Consider the following 25,814-nt stretch of genomic DNA (forward strand, 5'->3'; position numbering starts at 1 on the left):
AGTGTCCATCTCCTTTGACCCATTTATTTCACTTCTGGGATTTTATGTCAAGGAAATAATCTAAGACACAAATAGTGCTTTACATTCAAAGCTTATCAACAAGTAGTTATTCCAAACAAAAAAACTGAACATAAATCTAAAGCAATGAAGGAAAGGAATGGTTAAGTAACTTATAGTATCCATTGAATAGAATAAAATCCAATTAGTTAAAAATGTGTTTGTAAAGAAATTTAAAGACATGGGAAATGCTTCTTATATATCATTAGATAAGAAAAAAACAGTATAAAAACAGAATAAAATATTCATAAGTATCTCCACCATAGTTTCATGGGAGGAAACCCCAGGAAGGAGAAAACCTAAAAGGTGAAGAGCAGTAATTAGTGGGACTGCAGGTGATTTTCAATCCCTTCTTCATATATTCCTGAATCACATATTTTCTAAAGTGAGCATAACATTTTTGATAAACAGTAGGATGAAATGAATGAATTAATGTGAGTTGTATAGACACTGTTTTGTTTGGAATAGTAGAGTAGCTCACCTGGAAGTATAGGAATTGTTCAGAGCCCCACATAGCTCCTTATTTTATGATACCTGCTTGGAGCAGTGTCTCCCATTTAAGGTGCCATGCCATGCACGTGCAGTGACATGGTGGTCCGCCATGGAGCCAAGGCATAACAGTGGGCAAAGCACCCGAAGCTCAGCTTCACATCAGCCCAGCGAGGATGTCCTCCAGCCTAAGGCCAGACACTGTGGAGCAAGCCAGGCCCTTGAGTGAGAAAAGAGATCAGGGTCACAGATCTCCTGTGTCTCCTTTTCTGCCTGGGACTGTTTCCCTTTCTGGCTTTGCTCACCACCTGTCTTGAGAAGCCATTGTTGGCTCCTGACCAGGGGGTGGGAGCTCTTGTTAAATATTTCTCTTTTCTGATTGGTGAAGAACCTCTCGGGGATGGGAAATGGAGTAGCCCCTAAGGTGGGCACCATCCTTCCTTAATTACATCCCTTTACCACTTGGGGCCCTGATACCTGCCCTTTGGAGCACTGCCCATACCTTGCACATGTCTAATTTTGTCCCTAATTATGTAATCAAGTTTTGTAGGGCTGGCCTGGAGACTTGCTGAGCTTAGGGTAAATCACACTGTAGTCTCCTTGATAACTTTTACCAATAATGAATGTAGTGGATATTAGTTTAGGTTGGGGGCAGCTTTGAGAGGATAATAGGGCTGTCTGAGCTTTGTTAAAAGAGAGAGTGGCATTTTTCCCTCTGCGCCCTTGAAACGAGACTTGAGTGTTTATAGTCCTGATTGAAAGCAGCTCAGCCTGGGGTGTCCCCTGAGCTCTGGATTGCAGGTTGTTTGTTCTGTTGGAGGGCCTTCTGAGCTGTTCTAGATTGGCCTAGCCTGGGCTGGAGCTACACCTGCCTTTCCATGCTCTGAGAGGGTCTGGGACTGAGTTGGGAGGCTGCTGGTGGGAGTGGAGTTGTCCACTACTTCAACAGCACCCTGCTTCCAGAAAACCACTTGACAGTCCTTTCTTATCCCTAGAAAACATAACCTCCTTCCCTCTGGAAGTCTTTACAAACAGCACTTATCCTATGTCCCTGGATATTCAAAAGGGCAGGCTATAAATACTGACTGTCTCAAAGGCAGGCTGGCAGGCAGGCCACCTAGAAATAACCCTCTTTCAAATGAACATCTGTCTAGAGGAAACTGCTACATGTTGAATAATAATTATTTGATATTGAACATTTCCAATATGTGAAAAATTACAACTTTTGTAAAATCCTCCAGTGGTTTTGCAATGAGGATAAATCCATTGTTTTTCAAAACAGTCATTTTACCCAAATACCTTTTCCTCATCTCTAAAACACTATCCATACAGTTGAAAATATGAAGTACGAACATAAGCTAATAAGAATCATTTAACTAAACATGCCAGATTGTTTAAGGCAGTGTTTCTAAGACAACATAATGTGTGCATAAGAGGACAGATTTCAGAATTTGAAATTTAGTCTGTCACTTAGTCATATGACCTTATGCTCCCTGTCCCTCTGTTTCCTCAACAGTAAAGTGGGGGATGATAATACCTGCTGTGATGATTAATTTGAGTTAAGAAGCACATACCAAGGGTCTGACATGTGTCCCCTCATATTAGCTTCAAAGTCAGCTTGGAAAACACACACTTCTGATGATGATGCTAATGATAGTTTTGAACCACTGAAGAATATGAAGCACCTTTTGAATGATGTCAGAATAAAGAATATCAGAATCATGGCCAATTCTGGCAGCAGGGCTGAATACCTCTCTCAAGGAGAAAAATTGAAAATGAATATATTCCTTATTAAGAGGCTTTGTGGTAACTCGAGATCTTGGCCCCTGAGGGAGACAGAACATCTTCCAGGAAACATGCTAACCGCCCAAGGCAGAGAACACTGGGGTAGCTCACTGCTCGGCTTGCTGTGGTTCTGTGGTGTTTGCCGATCCCCAAGGTTCAAGTCAGGACAGCCCACTTGGTCCTCAGTTCTCAGAGGGTTTATTCTAGGAGATTCCAAATGATCTGGAGTATCCTAAGGAACCCCTAATGCCAGTTGCCTCAAGGATAAGCATTAGAAATTACAAAATGATGACATAATTAGCCTTCTGACACAAGCAAGATAATATGGTGGAAGAGAGCGGTGAGCTTTTGAGTCCCAAAACCGATGAGCAGAGCTGCCCTGTGGTGCACCGCACAAAGCCTGGGGGAGTGCTTCTTGGGCTGTGTCTACCAGAGTGACCCTGTTTCTCTGATTTGTCTGCCCTGGAGGAGGCACTTCTCTAGTGCAGATGCCCAGGCAGGCTGGCTGAGCCAGGTAAGACCTGTGTGCTAGGTCTAGTCTGCCCTCCTGGGATCCCAGGTACCTGTAATGGGGGCTCTCCAAATGAAAGGTCAGACTTGATTTCCCCAGGAGAAATATCCTACTTTAACATAGTTCTCTCTTCCAGTATTATTATTCTGCTGTCTGCTCAATCCCACCCCACCCCCCACCCCCCACCTCCTGGGAAAAGAAAACCTGTCTGACTCACCAAGGGGAATTTTGAACTTTATATTTCAAATGAAGCTGAGTGGATACGTCCAGACCCAGAGTCGCAGCTCCAAACAAGCCTGTCTTGACTGTTAGAGGAATGTGGCATCCATATGAAGGGTCCCTGTAAAATTGCAGCTGCTCAGTGACAAGTGTCAGGGGCTAATCTAAATGCTTCTCTTCAGCTCTATTTTGGTCACAGAGCTGTGGTCCTTACATGGTAAAGGCGATGGCCATAATTGTCTGAGGCTTCCCTGTCTTAGCCATGGTGCACATTCTAACTGCTGACACTGTAGGTAATTTATGTCCTGGCACTGTAGAAGACCACTCTGAAACTGGCTGGAATAGAGAGAGGCATCATGTAGCTTGAACACTCTGAAATGTCTTCAAGTTTACCTGAAGGTGTAGTGTATTGGAACTATAACATCAGAAGGATGTTACACGTCATCTCATATGAGCCCTTATTTTAAAGATTTTTAAAAAACTGTCCAGTGAGGTTCTATGACTCTCCTAGGGTTGCATGGACATCTTGTGCAGTCTTCATTTGAGTGTTAAATGAAGCAAGGTTACCTGCTCACTTCTTCTAAGGAATTAATCAACTGACTATTTGATTTTTCTCTTTTTATCCAGATATGTTGGCAATGGAAAGCAACAAGTATTCTACAGTAATATTTTATCTTTTCAATATGGGCATAATGGACTTCCCTTTATAAAATCACCCCAGTTGATTTTTACCAAGTTCTCTCCACAGATGGGAAGGATTTTATTTTCATTAAAGTATTGTAGGCAAATTTATTTTAGTTTTGCCAAGTAACTCAAGTATACAAGTATACAGTAAATATAACTCTCCGGGCAGACAGAGGAGGAAGGTCGTGTTGCTGCTGGAGGCTTTGCACAAGCATATACTTGGAAGCTAACTCTAGTGTATTTGTGATGGAAGTTATTTCACTGCTAAAACACATTCATGCAAATGCACGTATACTTAAACCCATGCATGCATGCACACATACACAGAACATAGAACCACAGACCTTAGGGTGAAGAAAATGGAAAACATTTGGAAAAATTAACTTGAGGGTCCCCAAATATGTATCTCTTTTTTTTTTAACATGGGCAGGCACCGGGAACCAAACCCGGGTCCTCTGGCATGGCAGGCAAGCATTCTTGCCTGCTGAGCCACCGTGGCCTGCTCCCAAATAGGTATCTTGATTGGACTTAAAGATATATACCTTTTTACTCAGATAAATGAAAAATTATGTTAAAAGCAAAGAGAAATCTTTAAGGTGATGAAGTTTTTGTGGAGAAGAGATAAACTTGGTGGTTCTCATCCTTTTCCTGGTAGCAGTCACCTTTCAAAGGGGGCTAGCTCCAGACATTTTGATAATGCGGAAGTCCACTTTTTTCACATTCAATTTTGCAAATTACTAGAATATCAATATTGAAAGTGCTTCAGATTCACATTCACAAAGCATAGTGGGCACTGAAATTCAGAGTAAGCACTATCAGCAGGTAGTGGTGGCCTTTGAGAGTATTTTCTTCCCTTCATATCATGTACCTGTTACCCAATTAGTTTAGAGAGAGAATTCATCAACTGAGGTGTTTGTGGTACACTGTCTTTCATAGCACTTTGTAGGTTTTGTATCCAAAATTCAAGGGCAATCAAATACAACTGCTTACATGTCGCTTCTATCTCAGAATGAATGAAAAAATAGAATTTCCTTTTCATGGAGTATTTCACATCTGAATCGGACATTAGGTTAACCTGAGTATCTTGAGTTAATTTTTAAAAGTTTATAAAATACCACTTTCATAATTCCAGTCATGAAACATGCATTTTTCCTAATTCAGAAACAGATGTGTCTAACTGTTACCATAGTTTGTATAGAATTATTCTAGAGACACATAAAGCAAGAGAAAGAAAAGTGGATTTATTTTATGTTAGAAATCAGAAAGCACAGTAATTCTTCTACCATTCCCCTGAATGCTGGAAAATTACAGCATGGTCTTCAGTCTTACAATGCATGACACATTGTAAGCACTTAGTGAATTTTGTTGAAGGAATGAACAAATGAATATAATTCTGAAATAATTTGAGTTTTCCTGTCTTTAAAGCCTACATTCAGCATAGCAGATGTGTTGAAAGGCATCCATTGAGTTCTCAACTGCTCAGATACAATTTTCTTCAAGTTATTTTAAAGTATGGGCACAACTAGGTGTGGTAGGAACAGCAAAGATCTAGGAGTTCAGAGGTCTAGGCTCTAGGCCAGCTATCACCACTAACTGACATCATATCTTGAGAAAGTGGCTTAATTCTGCTGGGTGTCACTTTCCACATGAGTGAAATGATTGGTTTAAGATTCGATTCATCATCAAAATGAATCTGAATCAAAATGATTCAAATGAATCAAAATGAATCAAAATTATACCAATGAATAATTCAAATTATGGGAAATTGGATCTAAATTTAATAAACACCAATATAGCACCTTCTGTGTGGGCAAATACTATCCTAAGTGCTTTACAAAGTGTGTACTTACATCATAATAATCAAAAGGCAGATACCCTGCATGAGGAAGCATTTCCTAAACTGTAAAGTATAAGCAAATAATAGTTGCTATTAATTTGAGAGTAATTTTATTTAAATTTGATATAGTTAAAATCATTTCTAAACCTGAATGAAAATAAAATAATACTTAGAGTTGAAAATAATATTAGGAATGGAACTAGTGAGTCCACTTAAACTATTAAATAAAATTCATATATCCAAAATAAACGACCCAATCTTAAGAGAATATACTAACCATGAGATATGACTTCATATCAGTTGCATCATAAATAATTTGGTACTCATAAACCTGAATTTTCCCATACATCTTAAATCCCAAGGAAGCATTTTATGAAACCAAATCATACTACCAGAATCACATCTTAATATAATACTCAATATAAGTGTTTCAGGTGCACAAATCATGTTCGAAAAAATTTGCTAGAAATTCCTTGTATGTTTAGTGTAAGCAGCAAAATTTTCTAAACTTCATAGAGGAATATTTCAGAAATGCAATGGGTACATGGTTCCAATAAACTTCAGAAGATAACACAGTGAAAGAAAGTTTGATTGGGAAGCTACTAACAGGCTTCAGTTCTTAGAGCTTATTATAGTAGTCCAATTTCCAAGCTAAAGTGCTGGAAGTGGATGAAATTTGTGAAGCCCAGCAGTTTCCAATGTATTGACATACTGCTTGGATCTTTGTATTAGTCTGATGGCTGCCTACACTTCACACATTTTTATCTCTCATTTCACCTCCTCTACTCCTACTCATCCTCTAAGGCCAAATTCAGGCATTATTTCCTCTAAGAAGCTTTTCCTGATGCAACATTGAATATTCTCCTTAAATGTCCCCCATCCACACAAAGGGTTGGATTACAACTCCATCTCTGTGCTTCTATAAAACGTGCTAAAAATCTCTAACATATTTCCATGATTCAGCCTACTGTATTGTATTACATTGTTGGCCTAGTCTTTCTTTTCCAGTGAACTCTGAGCTCCTTGAAAACAAAACTATGTTTAATTCATTTTAGATCCCTGGAGTCTTGCATAGTGCTTGACACAAATGACATGTATAATAATTGTATGTTAAATAAGTGAATGGAAAGACAATGACAATGGTAATTGGTATTTACTGTTAAAATGGTTTGAACTATTGGATATACTTTGGTAAAAACCTGTGGTGAGAATCGACTGTGTTTCAAGGGAAGTAGTGGATTGAGATATGCAGTTTTTACACATTGGTGGGGTATCTTCATAATCAACAGTTTGGTTTAGGTCAGTGTTTTTTCCCTTATTCTGAGAATAATAGGGAAATTGGGGAACCATGAAACATAATTTAAAAAAAAAATCCATTCAACAGATATTACCAAATAACTACTACGTGCAAGGTGGTGTATGTCCTAGACAAATAAATACAACCCAGATTCTATTTTCAAGGAGAATAGGTTTTAGATATTTAAGGAAACTCATGTAAAGGAAGAAAGCAATACATGATATAAAAGAGGTTGTTGTTTACTAAAATGAAAGAATATGTAATAAGGGTCCTACAGGTATCAGAGATGTCCTAGATAAATTGGTTGGATTTCCAGGTACCCACTGCAGGGCAGGAGAACTGGATTGGATCACGATCACTCAGGATCTGCCTTTGACTGAAAAGGTCCTGGATCCAGAGATGATCAGATCCAAGATACTGACATACACACACCCCACACTTACTGGAGCTTGAAAAACCAAAAGGCCAGTGAAAACAGCAATTGGAAAGTGAATTGTAATTAAAGCATGGACTCAGAATAAAGGGAGCTGGATTGTATTGGGGATGCTCCAGCATATACTGCACATGCACAAGCCTGGCCTCAATACAATCCTTCTCTCCAAGAAACATAGGCAGGAGATATATTTCCCTATATCAGTTTTGGATGAATACAGAACGTAGTGGATACAAGTATATGCCATATACTTAAGTGGTAACTCTTATGGGATTTAAGAGGATGGAAAGATGGATTCAACCATAGAAATAAAAGAAAGCTTTATGGAAGAAGTACTATTTCAATAGTGTCTTTAAGATTTCTTGGAGATTGCAAGTGTGTGTTGGGGGAAAAGAACATTCTAGGCATAGGGGAAAGCATGAGCAAAGAAATTGAGCTGTTCTATTTTTCTGGAATACCAAGTATGTGAAGAATAGAAGAATATTAGTTGGGAAAGCTGGAATCAGAAGATGGAGGGGTTTTTTTTTTTTGTAAACTTTTTGGGGGGTTGTAAAATATGACATATATACGAAAAAGCAATAAATCTCCAAGTACATTACAACAATTAGTTGTAGAACAGATTTCAGAGTTTGGTATGGGTTACAATTCCACAATTAGGTTTTTACTTATAGCTGTTTTAAGGTACTAGAGGCTAAAAGAAATATCAGCATCATGATTCAGCACTCATACTCATTTGTTAAATCCTATCTTCTCTGTATAACTCCACCATCACCTTTGATCTTTCTCCCACTCTTTAGGGGTATCTGGGCTATGCCCATTCTAACATTTCATACTGATAGGGGCTGTCGATAATATGGGATACAGGGATGGAACCAGTTGATGTTCTGGAGAGGCTGGCCCCTCTGCATTTCAGGACTTACCTGGTCCAGGGACCCATCTGGGGGTTGTAGGTTTTGGAGAGTTAACTAGTGTATGGAACCTTTGTAGACTCTTATATAATGCCCTAGGTATTCTTTAGGATTGGCAGGATTGGTTTTGATCAAGGTTTGGCAAGTTAGTTCATGGAGGGTCTTGAAAGCCAGTTTTGAGGTTTGAATGTGATTCTTTAGGCAATGGGAGTCATAATAGAAAAAAGTGGTTAGAATTATAGTTGAAAATGAATATGGCTGCTGTGTGTGAGGTGGTTTGGAGAGGGGATTCCTAGATGCAGAAGACACTACGAAGCTATGGAATGTATATGAGAGGACAGTAGTGATTGAGCTGGAGCAGAGAGAGACTGAAGGGTACAAATCAGGAAGTACCATAGCTTTTTCTTTATTCATGCACACTAAAGCAAAATAAAACAAACATGTTCTAGTTTCTATTAAATTCTCCATTTATAAAGGACTGAAGTTTGAAAATCATTGATCCATTTATCCAATTTGATTGAAGTTTAAATTGTCTGGATAACAAATTGATAAAGAGGGTTTTTAAAGGCATCCAACATGGGTATCTACACCCAAAGGGGCAGCTTAAGGGAAAAAAATAAACAAAATATTGTCCGTAAGCATATTTCCTTGTCTCTCAAAATGTTCAGGTGTTTCTCTAAATAGACCCTCTGTCAAATACTTCCTAACATTAGTTAACCCAACTAATAGGATCGCTGCAGAAAACAGAAACAGGAGCTTTGTGAGAAGTTTGATTACCTGTATGGCATCCTGGAGGAAAGGAAGAATGAAATGACACAGGTTATTACTCGAACCCAAGAGGAGAAACTGGAACATGTCCGTGCACTGATCAAAAAATATTCGGATCATTTGGAGAATGTATCAAAGTTGGTGGAATCAGGAATCCAGTTCATGGACGAGCCAGAAATGGCAGTGTTTCTGCAGGTAACTTTCTTTTCAGCACCAGAAGAAACAAAACAAAAAAAGTAGGTTGCTGGAGAATTAGTTGTTACCACAAATTGAAAAAGATTTTCCTTTGAGGAATTTCATTATTTTATGTCCATCTCATTTGATCTATAAGCCCACTATCTGCTTATATCTTTATATGGTTAAAGTGGCTTAATAAACATATTTAAAAGATCATAGCATTGCATAGATATGAGAGTTTTGATATTAGAAAGCAATTATTTATATAGCTTTTAGAAATTAAGCTATGAGATTCTGAGAGTCAGCAAAGGAAAAAATGAAGTCTCAATACCAACTTTGATAAAAAAAACTTAATAGGCTTATCTTTTTTTCTTCACAGAATGCAAAAACACTGTTACAAAAGTAAGTTCATTTTCATTTTTTTGAAAAATGTGTTTTTCCATTTCACTAAAGGCTATCAAACTTTAAACAGTGACAACTTGTCTTTTTTGCAGAATTTCTGAAGCATCAAAGGCATTTCAGATGGAGAAAATAGAACATGGCTATGAAAATATGAACCACTTCACAGTCAACCTTAATAGAGAAGAAAAAATAATACGAGAAATTGATTTTTATAGAGGTTTGTTATTCTCTTGACCATTTGGCCAAAATTGCAGGTGTGTGAAAGCTGCAGGGGATTTAGTGGGAAGGAAGGGGGCAATTCAAAATCACCTCCAGAATGGATGTCGACAACTTTACTAATCCTAAGTGAAGCTCTTTTCCATTATAGACTCATGTAACTTGTTGACAGTGTTTATTTAGCTTTGCATATCACAGTGCCTATTATAATGCCATATTATGGAACATTTGACAAATAATAACTGATGGTAATGATGACATCCCAACTTCAACTATACACAAAATGTTAGCCACAATGCTGTAAAATGTGATCAGGTTCAAGATTAAGGATGAGATAAAAATAAAGCATAGAAGACATCTGGGCTAGACATGGTAGCACATCCACTTATAATCAAACTTTACAGGGTAAGAAGAGTTACAAATCATAGAATAAGTCATAATCTGGAAATAAAGCTGGAGAGCTACTCCAGACACATAAACACATCCTTACCCTTTGGCCCAGAAATCCCACTCCTGGAACTTTATCCTGATCAAGTCACTGTAAAGAAGAACTTTGGAGCTGGCCAGAAGTGATCACCTTGATTCATCCTAGCCCAAGCTCAGTGAAGAGACTTCTCAGCCATGCCAAGAACAGTGTCTTGAGGCTGCACCAGTGTTCAGGCTTAATTTTAGAATCAGATCTTTAGGATATATCTTTTTTGTTGATTGTGTATTATTATCTGAGGTTAATTAATATCAGTAGGCTAGGAAAGGAGTCCTGGCATTAATTGTGGCACAAGTTAGTATTCCCTGAACAAAAGAAGTAAGAAATTAAAAAGAAATGAGGTTTTTGTATGTTTTCTAAAATAAGAGAGTTACATCTCAGTGTAATTTGACAGAGATAAATAGATGACAATTCCAGCCCCCTGGAAGCTTGTGGATGTGACAGGTTATGATAAAAATGTGACCTGGCTGTGGTGGGTAAGGTGGACGATGGGTGGTGACAGTGCAGACTGCACTTAGTACTGGGGAGGAGAGCAAGGAGTGGCCAATATTTGGGTGTCCCTTCACGTCTGTCCTGCCCACACTTAACTAGAACCTAAGGCCTGAGCATGGCATATCTGGTGCATCTTCAAATGTCTGTTGGAGAGGTTTTCCTCAGTCCATCCTTAGCCTGGGCTGTAAGTACTGGCCAGTAATTGTTTTTATGGCTGTAGTGGTTAATTATAGCAAATAAAAAGATCGCTTTCCTTATCTGACCAGAAGATGAAGATGAAGAAGAAGGACAAGGCGAAGGAGAAGACGAAGAGGAAGTAGCAGAAGTGGAAGAGGTAGAAAATGTTCGAACAGAGTCATCAGGAGAAGATGAGAGCCCAGAGCAAGCTTTGCAGCCCTCTCCACCTGCTTTGGAGCTCCAGGCTACCCCAGGAGCACTTCCAGTTTCTGCCTCAGAGCTCCCTGCGGCATCTGCTGCCAATGCCTCAGTGGCACAGGTAAACTCTTCATGAGCGCCTTCTCCCAGGATACACAGGTGTGTCTCTTTGCTGAAATCTTAAGCGACTTATTCTAATTTAAGAAAAAGATACCTATGCCTATTGCACTGGAGAACAAGAGATTTCAGGGCAGATCTGGTGTCAGAAAGAAAAGTCCTCTAGAGGACCCACCAGGTTCAGTGCAGCCAGCTGGCTGGCAAGACTTAGTGTAATGTGATTTTCCCATCAATACCGTTTTCAAATCTGAGGCAATCTTTGTCTAGAAATGGTGCATGTGTGCGCATTTGTTACCTGCGTGAAATATGTTTATTCCTAGAGAGACAAGATCTTGAGGATTTGGTCTGCTCTTTGTTGCTTAGTGAATACCTATACACGGTAGAGGAGGAAGAGTAATAAAGGATGATTAGCATATTAGAAAAAATATACAATGATTATACTTTCAGAACTTTGATTTTTTTTTTATAGAGAATCAAAGAAGTAAAAAGAGAAGCCACACCAGTTTTTGTCCCTGTTGCTTGCCCTGAAATACATCTACATCTCCCATGCAAGGGGGAAACAAATGAAATCTGGTTTCCTGTGTTTGTCATTTGATGAGATTACATGTTGATAGAATTGTTTAAATTTTTTCTTATGAAATTAGCTCACCACAAATGGTTCACCTGATTGGCTGGCCATATGTTTCTGAGTTGTCACTGTCCAATTTTCAAACCTTTGTGCAGACTCCCTGACACCTTCAGCAGACAGGATCCCAGCCTATTAAGTTTGTGGACAATGCAGACACAGCAAAGGGGGACTCGGCTTTGCAGCTGCTTTCAGAGAGGATTGAAATTATCTACAGAATCAAAACTTCAGAGCAGGAACTTACAGATGGAATTATATTTTATGCTCTGTCTCCTTAGGAAACCAGGCTAAGAAAAAAACTATTTATAGTTCTTGGAATAATGGCATTCTGGGTATACTAATTGCACTGAAATTAAAAGTGGTGTGGTAATTAAATGAGGGCTGGATTTGAACATAAGGTAGATTTTTGGGTTTAGAAAAGAGACTTGGGGGCCTACATGTAATACCAACCGAATTCATTTTGGTTAACAGCTTGAGCCTTCTCCCCCATCTGATATTTAATAAACAACTTTCATTTTAGGCTTTTGCTTTCTGCCTGCCCTGACTACCATTTAATGAAAGAGACGCACAGAAAAGAAGGGGGGCCACCTTCAGATTCCAAGACAAAGGGGAGCTGCTGTCAGCAATCATCCCTAGCACTTTGGGGGGTCGGGGTGGGGATGAGCTAAAACAGGCACTAAGTTGGGCCCTGCAAACAGAGGGCTCAAAGGGAACTAAAACCAACTGCTTTCTTCTCCTTTTTCTTTCTTTCTTCTTCTTCTTTTTTTGTTTTGATCTTTGACTGTATCTGCCCCGATGAAGGGGAAGGTTGTACCCAGAGGCCCTCAGCAGACCGCAGAGTCTGACACTCCAGTCCCTGCAGCGTCGGAAACTACGGATCCCTTGTTTTACCCTAGTTGGTATAAAGGCCAAACCCGGAAAGCCCCCAACCCACCTTCCAGCCCGGGGAGCGAAGGTCTGGGGCAAATAGGGCCACCAGGTTCTGAGGCTTCCAGTGTGCAGAAGGCAAAAGGGGCAGAAGCCGCAGCCAATGAGAGGGCAGCAGTGAGTGGTAAGGAAACTAGTGCACCTGCAGCTACTACTCAGGTTAGTGTCCACGCTCTTGTGTCGTGATGCCTTTCTGTGCCTCTCAGGGCCCCAGGGAAGAGGCCCCCTCAAGACAGAAGGGCTTTCAAAGGGGCTGAGAGCAATGGTTGCCTTGGGGAAAATACAGAAACAACTCACCCCAGTACTGATTTGTCTTCTAAGCATTATATAGAAGGAGCACAGATTTGGCTTGACTCTGCCTGGTGAGGTCACACCTGGCTTCCCAGGGGGACGGGGCAAAGTGAGCCTTGTGGGCATTAGGCCCGTGGGTGGGAGCTGCTTGGCCTGTGGTGACTGGCTGGTGTCTTTGGCGCTCCTTTGAAACGGCCACTTACTTGTCCCTGCTCAGCCTTTTCTGTGTCATCTTTGGGCTTCAAAAAAAACTAATCACCTGCTTTCATTCCCTGAAGCCCCTGAGGAGTACGTTTGAATTGATTTTTAAATCTGCTCTGTAAAATAAAACCTCTGGCACATGAATTCTGGGAATGTGCTGGATATGGCTAGCAAAGATAGGCTTGGCATGATTAAACCCGTGCTTCCTAAGCATGTGCTCCTGGGAAAAGCACACATTTTCCTCCATTCTTTTTTTTTTTTTTAAGGGACACAATATCTTTTTTGTTTTTCTTTTTATGATGACTGTTTGAGGTCTCCCTAACACTGGGTTAGATGTTTGCATGGCTCCAGATCCCAGAGAAGAAATCTCCCATTTCTTCAGAGGGAAGAATGCTTGTAGTTACTGTCTCCTCATGGGCATTCATCCATGAAGCGTGTGGATGCGAGGCTGCCCAGCCAAGGGGCTGCTAAAGGAACACTCTCTACTTCCAGGCTCCTGGGTTATCAGGTGATTTTGAACAATGAATGTCATTTTTTCAAAAATCAGAAAATTACTTATTATTTGACTGGCTCAAGAGAACTTCAATTTGAAAAAGTAATAAAAGGAAATGATTTTTTGGAAAATTTTAAATAACATGCTTTGGTGCTGGATACTTATTTTCATAGATGAAAAATGAAATAAATGTTTGCTGTGAGGGAAACTTTTGAGGTGTTTTAATGACTGGTAAAATAATGGAGTTGATTTTGATTATTTTGAGAAAGTTTATGGGAATTCTTACATGTTTAATGGACATCAAGTGAGGAGGAATTATTTTCTGTAAACAGTAGTATAATAACCTGTGAAAAACACATAGTAGTGCCATGAACCAAAATGAAAAGTCCATCTAAACGATGTTGTAAAAATTATTTGTGATCATGTCAGTGAAGCTTTCTTCTTGTTTTCTCACAGGAGTTAGCAATCTACCTAGCCCTTTTGGCTTTTCTTGTACTTCACTACATCTGGAGTCAGATTCTGTGCTTGATTTTTACTTTAATGGGTAGGAAATATTTTCTTTTCCCTTGACTAACATCTTATCGAGTTTCTACCATAAAGTTCCTCTTCTGAAGCCCAGAGATGAATTTCTCCCCAAACCCTGAGGCTCAGCCATGCAAAAGGAATCAGACATTAGGAATTAGCCAATACTGGTAGCCTCAAGCTCCCTACAAAGCAGTTGCCTCAAGCACCTTCTTGAGGAGAAATGCTCCGTTATCTAATCCTGCTTGGAGGGGAGCCCTGACTCAGACAGTGATTCAGTGGGCAATTATTCAGTAATCCATCCAAAGGAGGCTAAAGTCCAAAGGTGTCAATAATGCTGTGAGGAGTTCGTGTTCTTAAAGTGGAGGGAGGGGTAGCAGAGGGCTCACGCTTGAATGGTGGTCCAGGACTCGTAAGATGAAGTAGTAGGCTTTCATCTGCTTACATTAGAGATTCCTGGGAGGTAACCAGAGACTCCTATCATTGGCAATTCCTGCTCTGGCGGGAAGAAGGACTAGGTGACTTCTCAGTTCTCTTTGGACCCTCAGACTCTACAGTGTCTCTCCTGGAAGAGGAAGACTCTGTGAGAAAAGTGCCCAGAGTGCAGCAACATCAGGGGATCACAGCCAGGTGTGAACTGAATGAGTAAGGAGCCAGAAGATAAATGTTTATCCATCAGCCATAAAGAACTAGAACCAAAGATAAGTAATAAAGCCTTCAAACAGTTCCTGCGTATTATTTTTGAGTCACTTTTCTCATAGTTAAGCCTTTTGTTGATTACTGTTATGAGGTTTGCTTTGAGGCTAACATATCACTCTTTTTATATCTTCTTGAATGTTTTTACTTTAATTAATAACATTTAAAGATTCAAACCCTGTGTACTTGTGAGTAAATGACTCTCCTGCACCTGAGATCCAGGTTCCTATGCTGTAGCTCAGAAACAATTGAGGGTTACTGGCTGAAAGCCCTCAGCTCTTTCTGGTTCACTGACTTTTCCTTGTGTTGACATTGATTCATCTGAAGTCCCCATTATGCAGTTCCTTTCTTCTTCATTTGTGTCCTTTGTCTCCTCTGCAATGGCGATGGGATTTCCATGGGTTCCTATTGTATCTGCAGCAATGTGTGAGCAGAGCTTGCCCCAATGTCCAGTGGTCATCTGGCAATCTCTGTACCCTAGAACATTCTGATTGTCCTTCCTATAGTCTGCCTAGAGCACAGCTCCTCCTCCAGTCTTTATTTGTCATGAAGAGCAGTAGGAGGAAGACTTGGCCATAGGCTCAGTGAGGTAAATGGAAAGAGAGAAAATTCCGTGCTTTTTTGGAACAAGGATCTAATTGTGGGTCTGAATAATTGTCTGAAGAGTTCAATTTACATTCTGAAACTAAGGGTTTGGGGCTTTGTCCTAATAAATCCTTCCTGCAACTTTTCTGAGGCTACAAGGAAGCATCAAGCTTTGTGGCTGCTGACCACTTATCTCATTTCATGTGAACTGACATTCATATGCCTGTTTGACAAGATGAAGGTGAGGCAGCATGGGGATGAGATGGGGTGTGCTAAAGTGACATTCCAGATTGCAAAAGCATTGGTTGGGTAGTTCTCAGGGTTTGAGAAATACCCTTTCACACAGAGAAGCTAAACTTTTCATGTTGAAGTATCCTTCTTTGTTTCCAAAATGGGATACGGGCAGATTGATAGAGCCCTCACCAGGATAACAGTGTCCAGTCTCTGTGTGAATTTTTCTCACACCTGATTCACTTTTGCCATCTCAGAACCTAGCTCATTAGATTAATACTTGTCCAGAACAAAGTTAGTTTGTTGGAGTTTCAAAATTCACCACTAGTTCTCCCCTTGAACATTTAGGTGTAATAAAAACGTTCTCCTTGATTCACTAGTGGTCTTAAGGGGTGATGATGCCTTCATCCCAGCTCTGATCTGGGAACTAACTTTGGCTCCCATCAACTGAACCACAAGTCTTTGAAAAAGTCAAATATTCTATTTTCTATTGCTTCCCCATATCCATCCTCACATTTCCTGCTTTTACTACTGCCTTGTCTGCTTTATGAGTAAGTACCAACTTTCTTTAACTATCCACACATGTACATTATGTTAGAAACAGGCAGAATCAGACAGCAGATATCTCCATCAGTGGTGATTGGGGCTCCCACTTTTTGTTAGATCCATGGAGCATTGTTGCTCCCACTTATCTCATTCTCTAAGGAAAAATTTCTCAACAAGATCCAGATTTAGCCCGAGGGCAAGTTTAAATATAATCAAAGGCTTTGTTTCCCATTCTTCCTTCTGCAGAATGCACTTTGAAGTTTGCCACACCCCTTACTTCCAGAAGGCCCCAATGTGTAAGCCCCTAGGCATGAATTGGTGTTTTACTGGAGAGTCATCCTCTAGTTGTTAGGCAATGCCTGCTGGATAAACAACCGATTGAGAGAGAATTTGGTGGAAATTACATTTGCTCTGCTTCATGTATTAATATTTAAATTTATTTTTAAAAAGCTACCCCATGCCCTAGCTCACCTCAGAATACAAGGCAGTAATAAGTTGGGAGAAGAACATTGTGAGACAGGTTTATTACCTTTGAAAAGCAGTCTCTGTGAGGCCATGCCATGTTGTGGCCATTTTCTCAGTCCAGTCTGCTTACATCCACTGCCCTTCTTCTTCCTGAACTCCTTACCTGCAGATTACACCTGGTTGTTACCACAGGGTCTCCCCTGCCCTGGTGGATAAGTGGACACCTTATTAACTCTTTGTATGGTAGTTAAATTTTTCCTGAGGTTGGAACAGCAGCAATGAGTACGCCCTTCCTATTTCCCTTCCTCCCTTTCAAATGCAGTGTAATGGCCTTGTACTGAAGAATTTGCCCAAGCCACATGATGGGAGCTGTGCAGAGAGCAGAGGTATCCAGAGATGTCTCTTCCTATTCAGTGGGATTAACTCAGCAGCTGCTTGGGCTGATTCTCGAGTTGGACGTGGCAGCTGCCTGAGGTCAGAGGACCCCATCTACCCAACTTTGGCACTGAAATCTCTGCAACTGCTGCCCTCTATAAAAAAAAAACCACAAGTCTAAGCTCATGTGTTTCACTGGAGCATGAAGTATAGTTGTAAAAGACACTGAAAGCATTACCATTTATAGCTGTTTATTATTATAAGAGCAAAATAGCCACTTTTCACATTCCATTCTTCAAACCTGAAAATAAATAAGGTACAAATTCTGCCAAAACCTGGGGCAGTGGACAGATCAATGAAATTAGGAGAAAGAATTTAAGTTCTAGTCCTGGCCCCCTTCTGTATCTGACTTGGGCATTTAATTGCTTTGAGCCTGTTTTCTCATCAGTAAAATGAAAGGATGAAGGGTCTATTCAATGGATAGATTCATCAGTTACATCAGCATTTGGAAGTACAAATTCTAGTATGAAGAATTTTATCATTTCGTTCAGGTCATTTTCATTGGGAGAGTTATGAATATAAGCCATTCTGACAGTGAAATAGATTGTCTTTCTTAAAATATATTTCTTGTCTTGAAGTTCATACACTAATCTCCATGTCCCAAACTGCTTCCAGATCTCTTCCTACGCACCCATTTAGCTGAATGTTTTCACAGCTGCTATTACCCTGTAACATGCCATAAATCCCATGAAATCCATAATGGCATACCTCAGAATTCCACCTAAAAGTACTCATGGCCTTTATTGCCCAGTAGAGCAAAGATTTATGATGTACACCTTGGAGATAATCTCAGAATATGGGATGAATGAAGTAATGGAAGATAAGTGATTTTTTAAATAAATTTTTTTTGCAGTATACATACACTAAAATGTACCCATTTTAAATGTACAGTTCAATGAATTTTGACAAATGTGTAGAGTTGTGTAGCCACTACCACAATTACGATAAAGAATATTTTCATTAGCCCCAAGAATTCCCTCATGTGCCATTGCACTTAATCAAGAGACTGGTGTCTTTCGACTAGCATAATGCTTTTGAGGTTCATCCATGTTGTAGCAAGTATCGGTATCTCATTTCTTTTTAGACCTGAGTAATTTTCCATTGTATGGATATACTACAGTTTTATCTTTTCATCGGTTAGTGGATACTTGAGTAGTTACAGCTTTGGCTATTATAAATAAAGCTACTATGAACATTCACGTGTAGGTCTGTGTGTGAATGTATGTTGAGTAAGTATTTCTCTTGAGTGAATATCTAGGAATGGAGTCACTTAATTGTATAGTAAGTTTACAGTTAACTTCATAAGAAACTGCCAACAAACTGTTTTCCATGGCAGCTATTTAATTTTAGATTTCCACCAGAATAGAAGCAAGTTCTAAGTACTCTACAGTCGTAGCCAGCACTTGGTATAGTGTCAGTCTTTAAAGTTCACTCTTTCTAATGGGAGTGTGGTCCTAATTTGCATTTTTCTGGTGGTTACTGATGTGAAGCATCCCTTCAGGTGCTTCTTAGCCTTTTTTACATTTCCTTTTGGTGAAGTACCTGTTCAAAATTCTGCCGCTTTTATTGTCTTAGAGTTGTTTACATTTTCTTGATTAAACTCCTTTAACAGAAAGATGTTTTACAAACATTTTCTCCCAGTCTGTAGCTCACCGTTTCATTTTCTTAACAGTTTATTTTGATGAGCGTTGACTTCTAGTTTTGAGGCAGTCCAATATATCATTTTTTTCTTTTATGGTTTGCACTTTTTGTCTGTTGAAGAAATCTTTTCTTAACTCAAGACCACAGAGATTTCTCATATGTTTTCCTCTAGAATTTTTATAGTTTTACTTCTTACATTAGGTCTGTGACCCATTTTAAGTTAATTTTTGTGTATGTGAGGTAAGGACCAAGGACTAATTCACACCCCTCCCCTTATGAAATCCATTGTTTCAGCATCAATTGTTGGAAAAAACTATACTTTTGCTCAGTGAATAAGCTTGATGATTTTTGAAATTCAGTTGGCCACATATGTGTGAAAGAGGTCTCTGTTTTGAACCATTAATCTATATGTTTGTCCTGACCCCTACTACCACACAGTCTTGATTGTTATAGCTTTATAATAAGTATTGCAATCAGGTAACGTCAAGTCCTCCAACTTTGTTCTTCTGTTTTCCAAATTGTTTTATCAATTTCATGACCTTTTCAAAGTGCCAGCTTTTGGCTTTATTATTTCTTTCTTTTTTTTTTTTTTTTCTTGGTCTATTTTCCATTTCACTGATTTCTGCTCTTATCTTTCTTATTTTCTTCCTTATGCTGATTTTGGGTTTAATTTTCTCTTCTTTTTCTAGTTTCTTGAGGTGGAAGCTTGGATTATAGATTTGAGACTTTTCGTTTTTTCTAATATAAGCATTTAATGCCATACATTTTCTTCTAATCACTGCTTTAGCTGTACCCCACAATTTTGATAGATGGCATTTTCCTTTTCATTTAATTCATAAGTGTTTTCTAATTCCTTTTGTGGTTTCTTCTTTGACCCATGGCTTACTTAGATGAGTTTAATTTCCAGATATTTAGAGATTTTCCAGTTACCTTTCTGTTTAACTTCTGACTTTCTGTGGACAGAGAACATGCTTTATGTAATTCCAACCCTTTAAATTTATTAAGATTTGTTTTATGGCCCTGAATATGGCCCATATGAAAGTTCCATGTACACTTGAAAAGACTGAGCATCCTGATGTTGTTGCCATGTGGCATAAATGTCATTAGTCCTTATAGAACAACGTCAACAGTGCTGTTCTACTGTCTACTGTATCTACTGCCTACTGTGTCCTTACTGATTTTCAGATTACCTATAATTACAGAGAGAGGAATTTTTAAATTTCTGACTATAAGTGTAAATTTATCTATTTCTCCTTAAAATTCTATCAATTTTTACCTCCTATTTTGAAACTCAGTTTGGATAATTCACATTGAGCATTGTTATATTTTCTTGAAGAGTTGATCCCAGGATAAGTGTATTTTGTGTTTAACTTCTTATCTCTTCTGTTTTGTGACTGTCTGCTTGAATGGTTATAGAGAGGCCTCTCATCCTCATATGCTATCTTTTAATAGGAGCCCTAATAGTAGCTTAGAAGAGGTAGGGGGCCTGTGGGGAGAGGCCTAGGGGAGGAAGGAGCTGGCAGTCCTTAAGGCATTCCAATTGCATGCCACAGGGCAGACATCATGGCTAAATCCTGCCAGCCTGTCTCCCCTTCCTCCTTCAGCCATGCACACATCCAAGCAGAATGAGGGACATATGGCCACAGGCCTGGTGCTTTCAAGTAAGAGGTTACACTTTATGATTGCTTGATTACTTGCCACTGCCCTGTGGGGCCACTATTTTTAATTCTGAAGTAAATTGCTCTATGAGCTAATATCTCTATACATTTTCATGACACGTCTTTGCCCTAGCTCACCCCTTGTCACGTCTAAACCAGTCTTCACAGAACTGTAGACGCCACCCTGTCCGTGGTGCCAGTAACTTCCAACACCAGCCCTTTTCCTCTTGGCTGAGAAGGTCCCATGGTTCCCAACCCAAGTGTTGACACAAAGATTCAGAATGGTCCCTTCCCTTGTCCTGAATGTTTTCTAGATCCTTTCCAACTAGCATATCATTAGCTCAGAGACAGAGCCTCAGGAACAATGTGGCTCACCCAGCCCCCAGAGCTCTTTGCTCTAAGATAGCAAAGGGGATATGTGGAGGCCAAGAGCAGTGGCTTTTTTTAGGCAGTAGCGATGGGAAGAATGTCACCAAAAAACCAGCACATAGCCGTCTTTGTCACTGAACCAATCTCTATAAAAATTTTCCCATGAGGTTATAAAGGTGATCTCAGTGGAAAATAAAAACCACTTCATTAAAAAAAGAAAAGAAAGACTCATGGTTTAAATGGTTAAAAAGAGGGGTGTCGGGGAATGATGAGGGGCAGCCATGGTTAGCAAAGCTTCTTTTCCCTTCTTAAAGCCCAGGATTTATTTCCTAGACTCTCAGAAACCAATGCATATTTCCCCAGACCTGAGACCTTATCAAATTTCTCATCACCCCGAAATTCAATCCCCTTGGAAATATTATATTTTTCATAAGCCACGATGAATAATGGGCCAAAGTGCAAAGGATAAGCAGCCAGAGTGCAGCCTGACATCTCCACAAGATGCCACATGCAAAGGGATAAAATCATATTCATGCAAATGACCTTTCAGACCAAACCTTCCACACCCATTCCAAGTACAAACATGAACTCCGGCTGCCTCAGGCAAGAGGGCTGAAAAGCTTCCTTCCTGAGCTAGTTTAATTTCACAAGTATTAAGAACATTTTAAAAAATAAAACAGGAGCCCAAGAACATGATTTCCCACTAGTGTGACTATAGAGTCTGTATTCTTTGAAATGATCTATTTAATTTTTCAAAACAAAGTGAAATGAATGAAAATTTAACTATGTTCTCTAAATTTAATTGAAGGTTTCAGGGTGTCAAAATTATTATCAAACAGAAATCCCTATTGAGAGTGATCATTTTATGGTTTAGAAATTAGGAAGTTCAAGTTTACGAATGGCTGCCAGCCCCCCTGACTGTCCTGGAATTTCAGCTTGATGAAAATAGAACACTAATCAGTGCTTAGGACCGGACTACATTTACTGCATAGCATTGCCCAGGACGTAATAATCTTAGAACTTATAAGAAGTTATGAGAGTGAAATGCAGGCATTACATTATCAGTCACATAGAAAAAAAAATTATAAGAGAGAGTAGGGTTTTATTAGCATGTTTTAATGAGGTCATTATGTTAATATTATTAATGTTATTTTCTATTGTGTCTTAAATTTTCTTTTTCTGGACTTTTTTTTTTCCTGCCGGGAAAAGTGACATCTTAATATCTGCCAATTTGGGGCCTTACTAGAGGGCAAAAAAATACCAATAATGATATGGTTGACTACATTTTTGAGGATTAGATAGCATACTAAATAAATGTCACTTTAATAGGAAGTTAAAATGGATGTATCCATTTTAAAGAGGGAAATATAATGTAAATTGTGTGTGAGCAATGTAATAAATTCACTTCGTCTGGCAACATGCGCCTACAGCACGACAGTTCCACAAAGACAGTAATGGAGGTGCCAGGGAAAACTCTCTGGGGAAGTTGTTATGACATAGCTTGTTGGATTTTGTTTCCTGTATTTTAAAATTATTTATTATTATTCTAACTTAACACAAGACCCTCATTAGTGTTATATACCCTGTGATTTTTTTCTCTTTGTGTATTTCAGTAATTCCCATGAAATATCCCCTTCCCCCCTTACTATATAGCCCAAGAAGAGTTAATCCCTCATTGTGTTACTGCATCTGAAAAATGGATGTCATTCAGCAATCACTATTGTGCACACATTGTTTAAGATTTACAAAGCACTTTTATAAAGATTCTGTCATTTAAATTTCAGGACAACCCTGTATAGAACGAATTGGGCAGGTTACCCATTTTATAGTAGACGAAATTGAGGATCACAGATTATGTAATTTACTCAAGATCACAGAGTAACTGAGGGCATGACACCTCCTGATTCCTTGTCCTCCACCTTGGAGTGTGTGAGTGTGTGTGCGTGTGTGCTAACAGAGGCCAAGCTAGAGTCTAAAGAAAGTGAGAGAATCCTCACGTCACCTGAATTGATAGACTGAGACAAAAATCAGTATAAGCAAATGGTTCCTCTGCTTTGCCTCAGCCCTCAGGACATATTCCCCAGCCTCAAAGAGCACAGATGAGTCATTTTCGGGCTGCCCCAGGTTCACAAAGCACAAGCAGGTGGTTTTTGGGCCCCCCAGCTTCGCAGAGTATAAATGGGTGGTTTTCAGGCCCCCCTGCAGCCTCACAAAGTACAGCTGGGTGGTGGTCAGTCCTCCACAGCTTGCAGGGATGTGGCTGTCCATTCCGAAGGAGAGCAATCCAATCCTGTTGCAGCCCCCAGCACTCTGATCATCTTGTCCCTCCCTATTGGACTTCTGGGAGTGGGGTATGCCCTCATGCCCGGGGACTCACATCTGCAGCAGCACCAGCTGTCCTTTTTTTCCCTTTGGATTTGTGGTCACTCCTAACAACTCTCAGCGCTTTATCCTTAGAGTTACTTTGGGCAAGTTCCTCAGCCTTCATTGGGCATCATAATGCTGTCTACCTCACATCGTTCTTTTTGGGGGGGGAGGAGGACTTTCGTAAATATAATTTAAAACTATTTTGTACCAATACAATACATTAATTTTACAAATGTAAAATTTTATCAGCTGTTAAAGCATTTGCAAATACTACATATCCTACTTCAGCTTTACTTACACGGTTCTTGAGGAGAATCTGTTTGGCCTATTTGCCTAACAGAAGGTAAAAGAATCACCTGTCTGTGAGGAAGTAAGGATGCAATTAGCAATTTTCATAATTTAGTTTTCCTTTCAGAGAGAACCAGAGCGCACAAAGCCTCTGAACAGATACGGTTGTCAGGCCGGTCACTGAGGAGCCTGGCATTAAGTTTGTGCCAGGCTGTGAGATCAGTGCTTTAGCTAGAGTCTGCTCACTACCCTGGCCCTGTCAATTCCTAGACACCATGTTGGAAACAAACCTAACACCAGACATCCAGTTTAAGAAAAAGTGAGTTGAATTCCTTCTTGTTTCGTAGGCCTGAGGGAATTACTCAGCAAGAGGGAAGTAGCTAATGGCTACAAAGCCCCCAAACCTGTTCCCTTCACCCATCCCCTCAGCCCCTCGAGGTGTATGGATGTAAATCCTCCAAGACAAACTGCCTTTGAGGGAGTGCTTTCCTTTCAGAACTCTCTTGGGAGGTGCCTATTTTCTTCTTCCTCTGACACTCATGGACAGCTTGCTGTTTTTCACTGCTCTGTGCTTCATTCCTAACTCATCTTGGTTGCTCGGCCACCAAACGGAGATGTCTGCATTCCTGTTCCAGAAATGCCCATGATGGTGAGGCTGCCCAGTACAGTTTTGAGGGCTTAGACCCTTGGCTGTGAGCCACAGACCAGGCCAGAGTCACTTCTCGGGCATTGCTGTCATCTCATTACCCTCCCCCTCACCTGACTGGCCCTGGCTCTTGCTGCACTCCTCTTTTACTGTCTGGAATCCATAATGCTAACACTATCCAAGGGCCTGGTGTTCAGGAATGTTAAGTAGGGGACCAGGCCAAGGATTGAATTTGGTCTTTCTGAATCAAGCATTCTACACATGCCCTCCATGTTCCTCCTCACACCTGTTTCCAGCATCTGGCTTTGATCCTCTGACCCGTAGCAGGTGCTAGATGGTTCCTGGGTTATTGCCCACTTGGCGGCTTCATGTTTAATCTTACCTCCTATCCACATTCCTTTTAGACAAACAGATTCCATTGTAGATGAGCAAGGTTCCTTTGAATTGGCATGGGAAGACTGGCATTTAACATACGATGGTAACCAGATCCTTCTGTCAGGTTGAATCTGTGATTGGCAGTCACAGAGGCACCCAGAGAAGGAGGAGACAGTGGCCTGAGTGAGGGGGCTGAACATCGATGACCTTGCTGTCCCCAATATCCCTCCAGATGTCCTGGCATAGCGCTTAAGTCAGCCACAACAGTCATCCTTTTAAGAAAAAGCATGGACATTTCTAGGTAAAATGTCATCTGGCAGGGGTGAACTTTAAACCATCATCATCCTGAAGGAAAGTCTGACTTTCCATTCATTTTATAAAATTGGTCATTATCAATTGGATAAGCATATGGAAATGAAACACAGAGAGGTAAATTTCAGTGAATCAGAGCCACCAATGAAGGGCAGAAAATGAGCATTTGGGGAAAAGCAGATGTTGTACCCAGTGGAGGCTCTGGGAGGCTTAGGGACAGCCGGAGGTCACTGGCTACTAACAAAGATGAGCTGGCAGAGCTTACTATATCACTTCGGGCCAGCTTTAAAAAAATCCTCTCCTACATGCCATCACCCACCCTTGTGTCAAAGTGAATGTCTGGGAAGTTTCTTTCTGTTCAGTCTGTGGACCATGCAGATAAGATGTGTTTAGGTAAGGGAGCTTCTGATATTGTCTCCAAGCCAAAGCAAGAACATGTTCACCAATCTGCACACCATCATATACCCTCTACAAAGTGTGCCGTAGGAACACACAGGAACACATGTGCCTTCAATGGAATTTGAAGGGAGTTTCATGCTTTTGTTGTCATGAATTGTGCCACAAGAACTTCAAGGCTTTTTTTTTTTTTTTTGACATGGGCAGGCACCAGGAATCGAACCCGGGTCCTCTGGCATGGCAGGCAAGCATTCTTGCCTGCTGAGCCCCTGTGGCCCGCCCAAGGCTTTTTAAAAAAGTACATCACATTTTACATAAAGGCAAGTCAAAGACACTGTTGAGCATTTTACTTTCTTTTCTTTGACACCTTTCAATGAAAAAGTGGCCTTCCATGGGAAGCAACAAACTTATGTTCCTTTAGGAACTAGAAAGGTAACATTTAAAAAAGAAACAAACAGTCCAGGTAAAAGAAAACTGTTGATAGAAGTGTAAAT

At 40.1% G+C, this 25,814-nt stretch overlaps 1 protein-coding gene across 3 annotated transcripts in view; it reads left to right on the forward strand.

Annotated features, from left to right (window-relative positions):
• TRIM55 (tripartite motif containing 55) overlaps positions 1-25,814 on the forward strand; it is a 42,312-nt gene that overhangs the window by 11,787 nt on the left and 4,711 nt on the right. Inside the window, exons 5-10 of one of the 3 annotated variants that reach the window (XM_077166903.1) lie at positions 8,950-9,183; positions 9,545-9,567; positions 9,660-9,784; positions 11,026-11,255; positions 12,678-12,962; positions 14,245-16,859. In XM_077166903.1, coding sequence (XP_077023018.1) covers positions 8,950-9,183; positions 9,545-9,567; positions 9,660-9,784; positions 11,026-11,255; positions 12,678-12,962; positions 14,245-14,358 — 1,011 coding nt within the window. In that variant the 3' untranslated portion in view covers positions 14,359-16,859. Of the gene's footprint in view, positions 1-8,949; positions 9,184-9,544; positions 9,568-9,659; positions 9,785-11,025; positions 11,256-12,677; positions 12,963-14,244; positions 16,860-25,814 lie in introns of those variants that run through there. The other 2 variants (XM_077166902.1, XM_077166901.1) reach the window with 2 other exon arrangements.

Source organism: Tamandua tetradactyla, chromosome 6 (assembly GCF_023851605.1).
Source record: "Tamandua tetradactyla isolate mTamTet1 chromosome 6, mTamTet1.pri, whole genome shotgun sequence".
NCBI classification, from domain to species: Eukaryota; Metazoa; Chordata; class Mammalia; order Pilosa; family Myrmecophagidae; genus Tamandua; species Tamandua tetradactyla.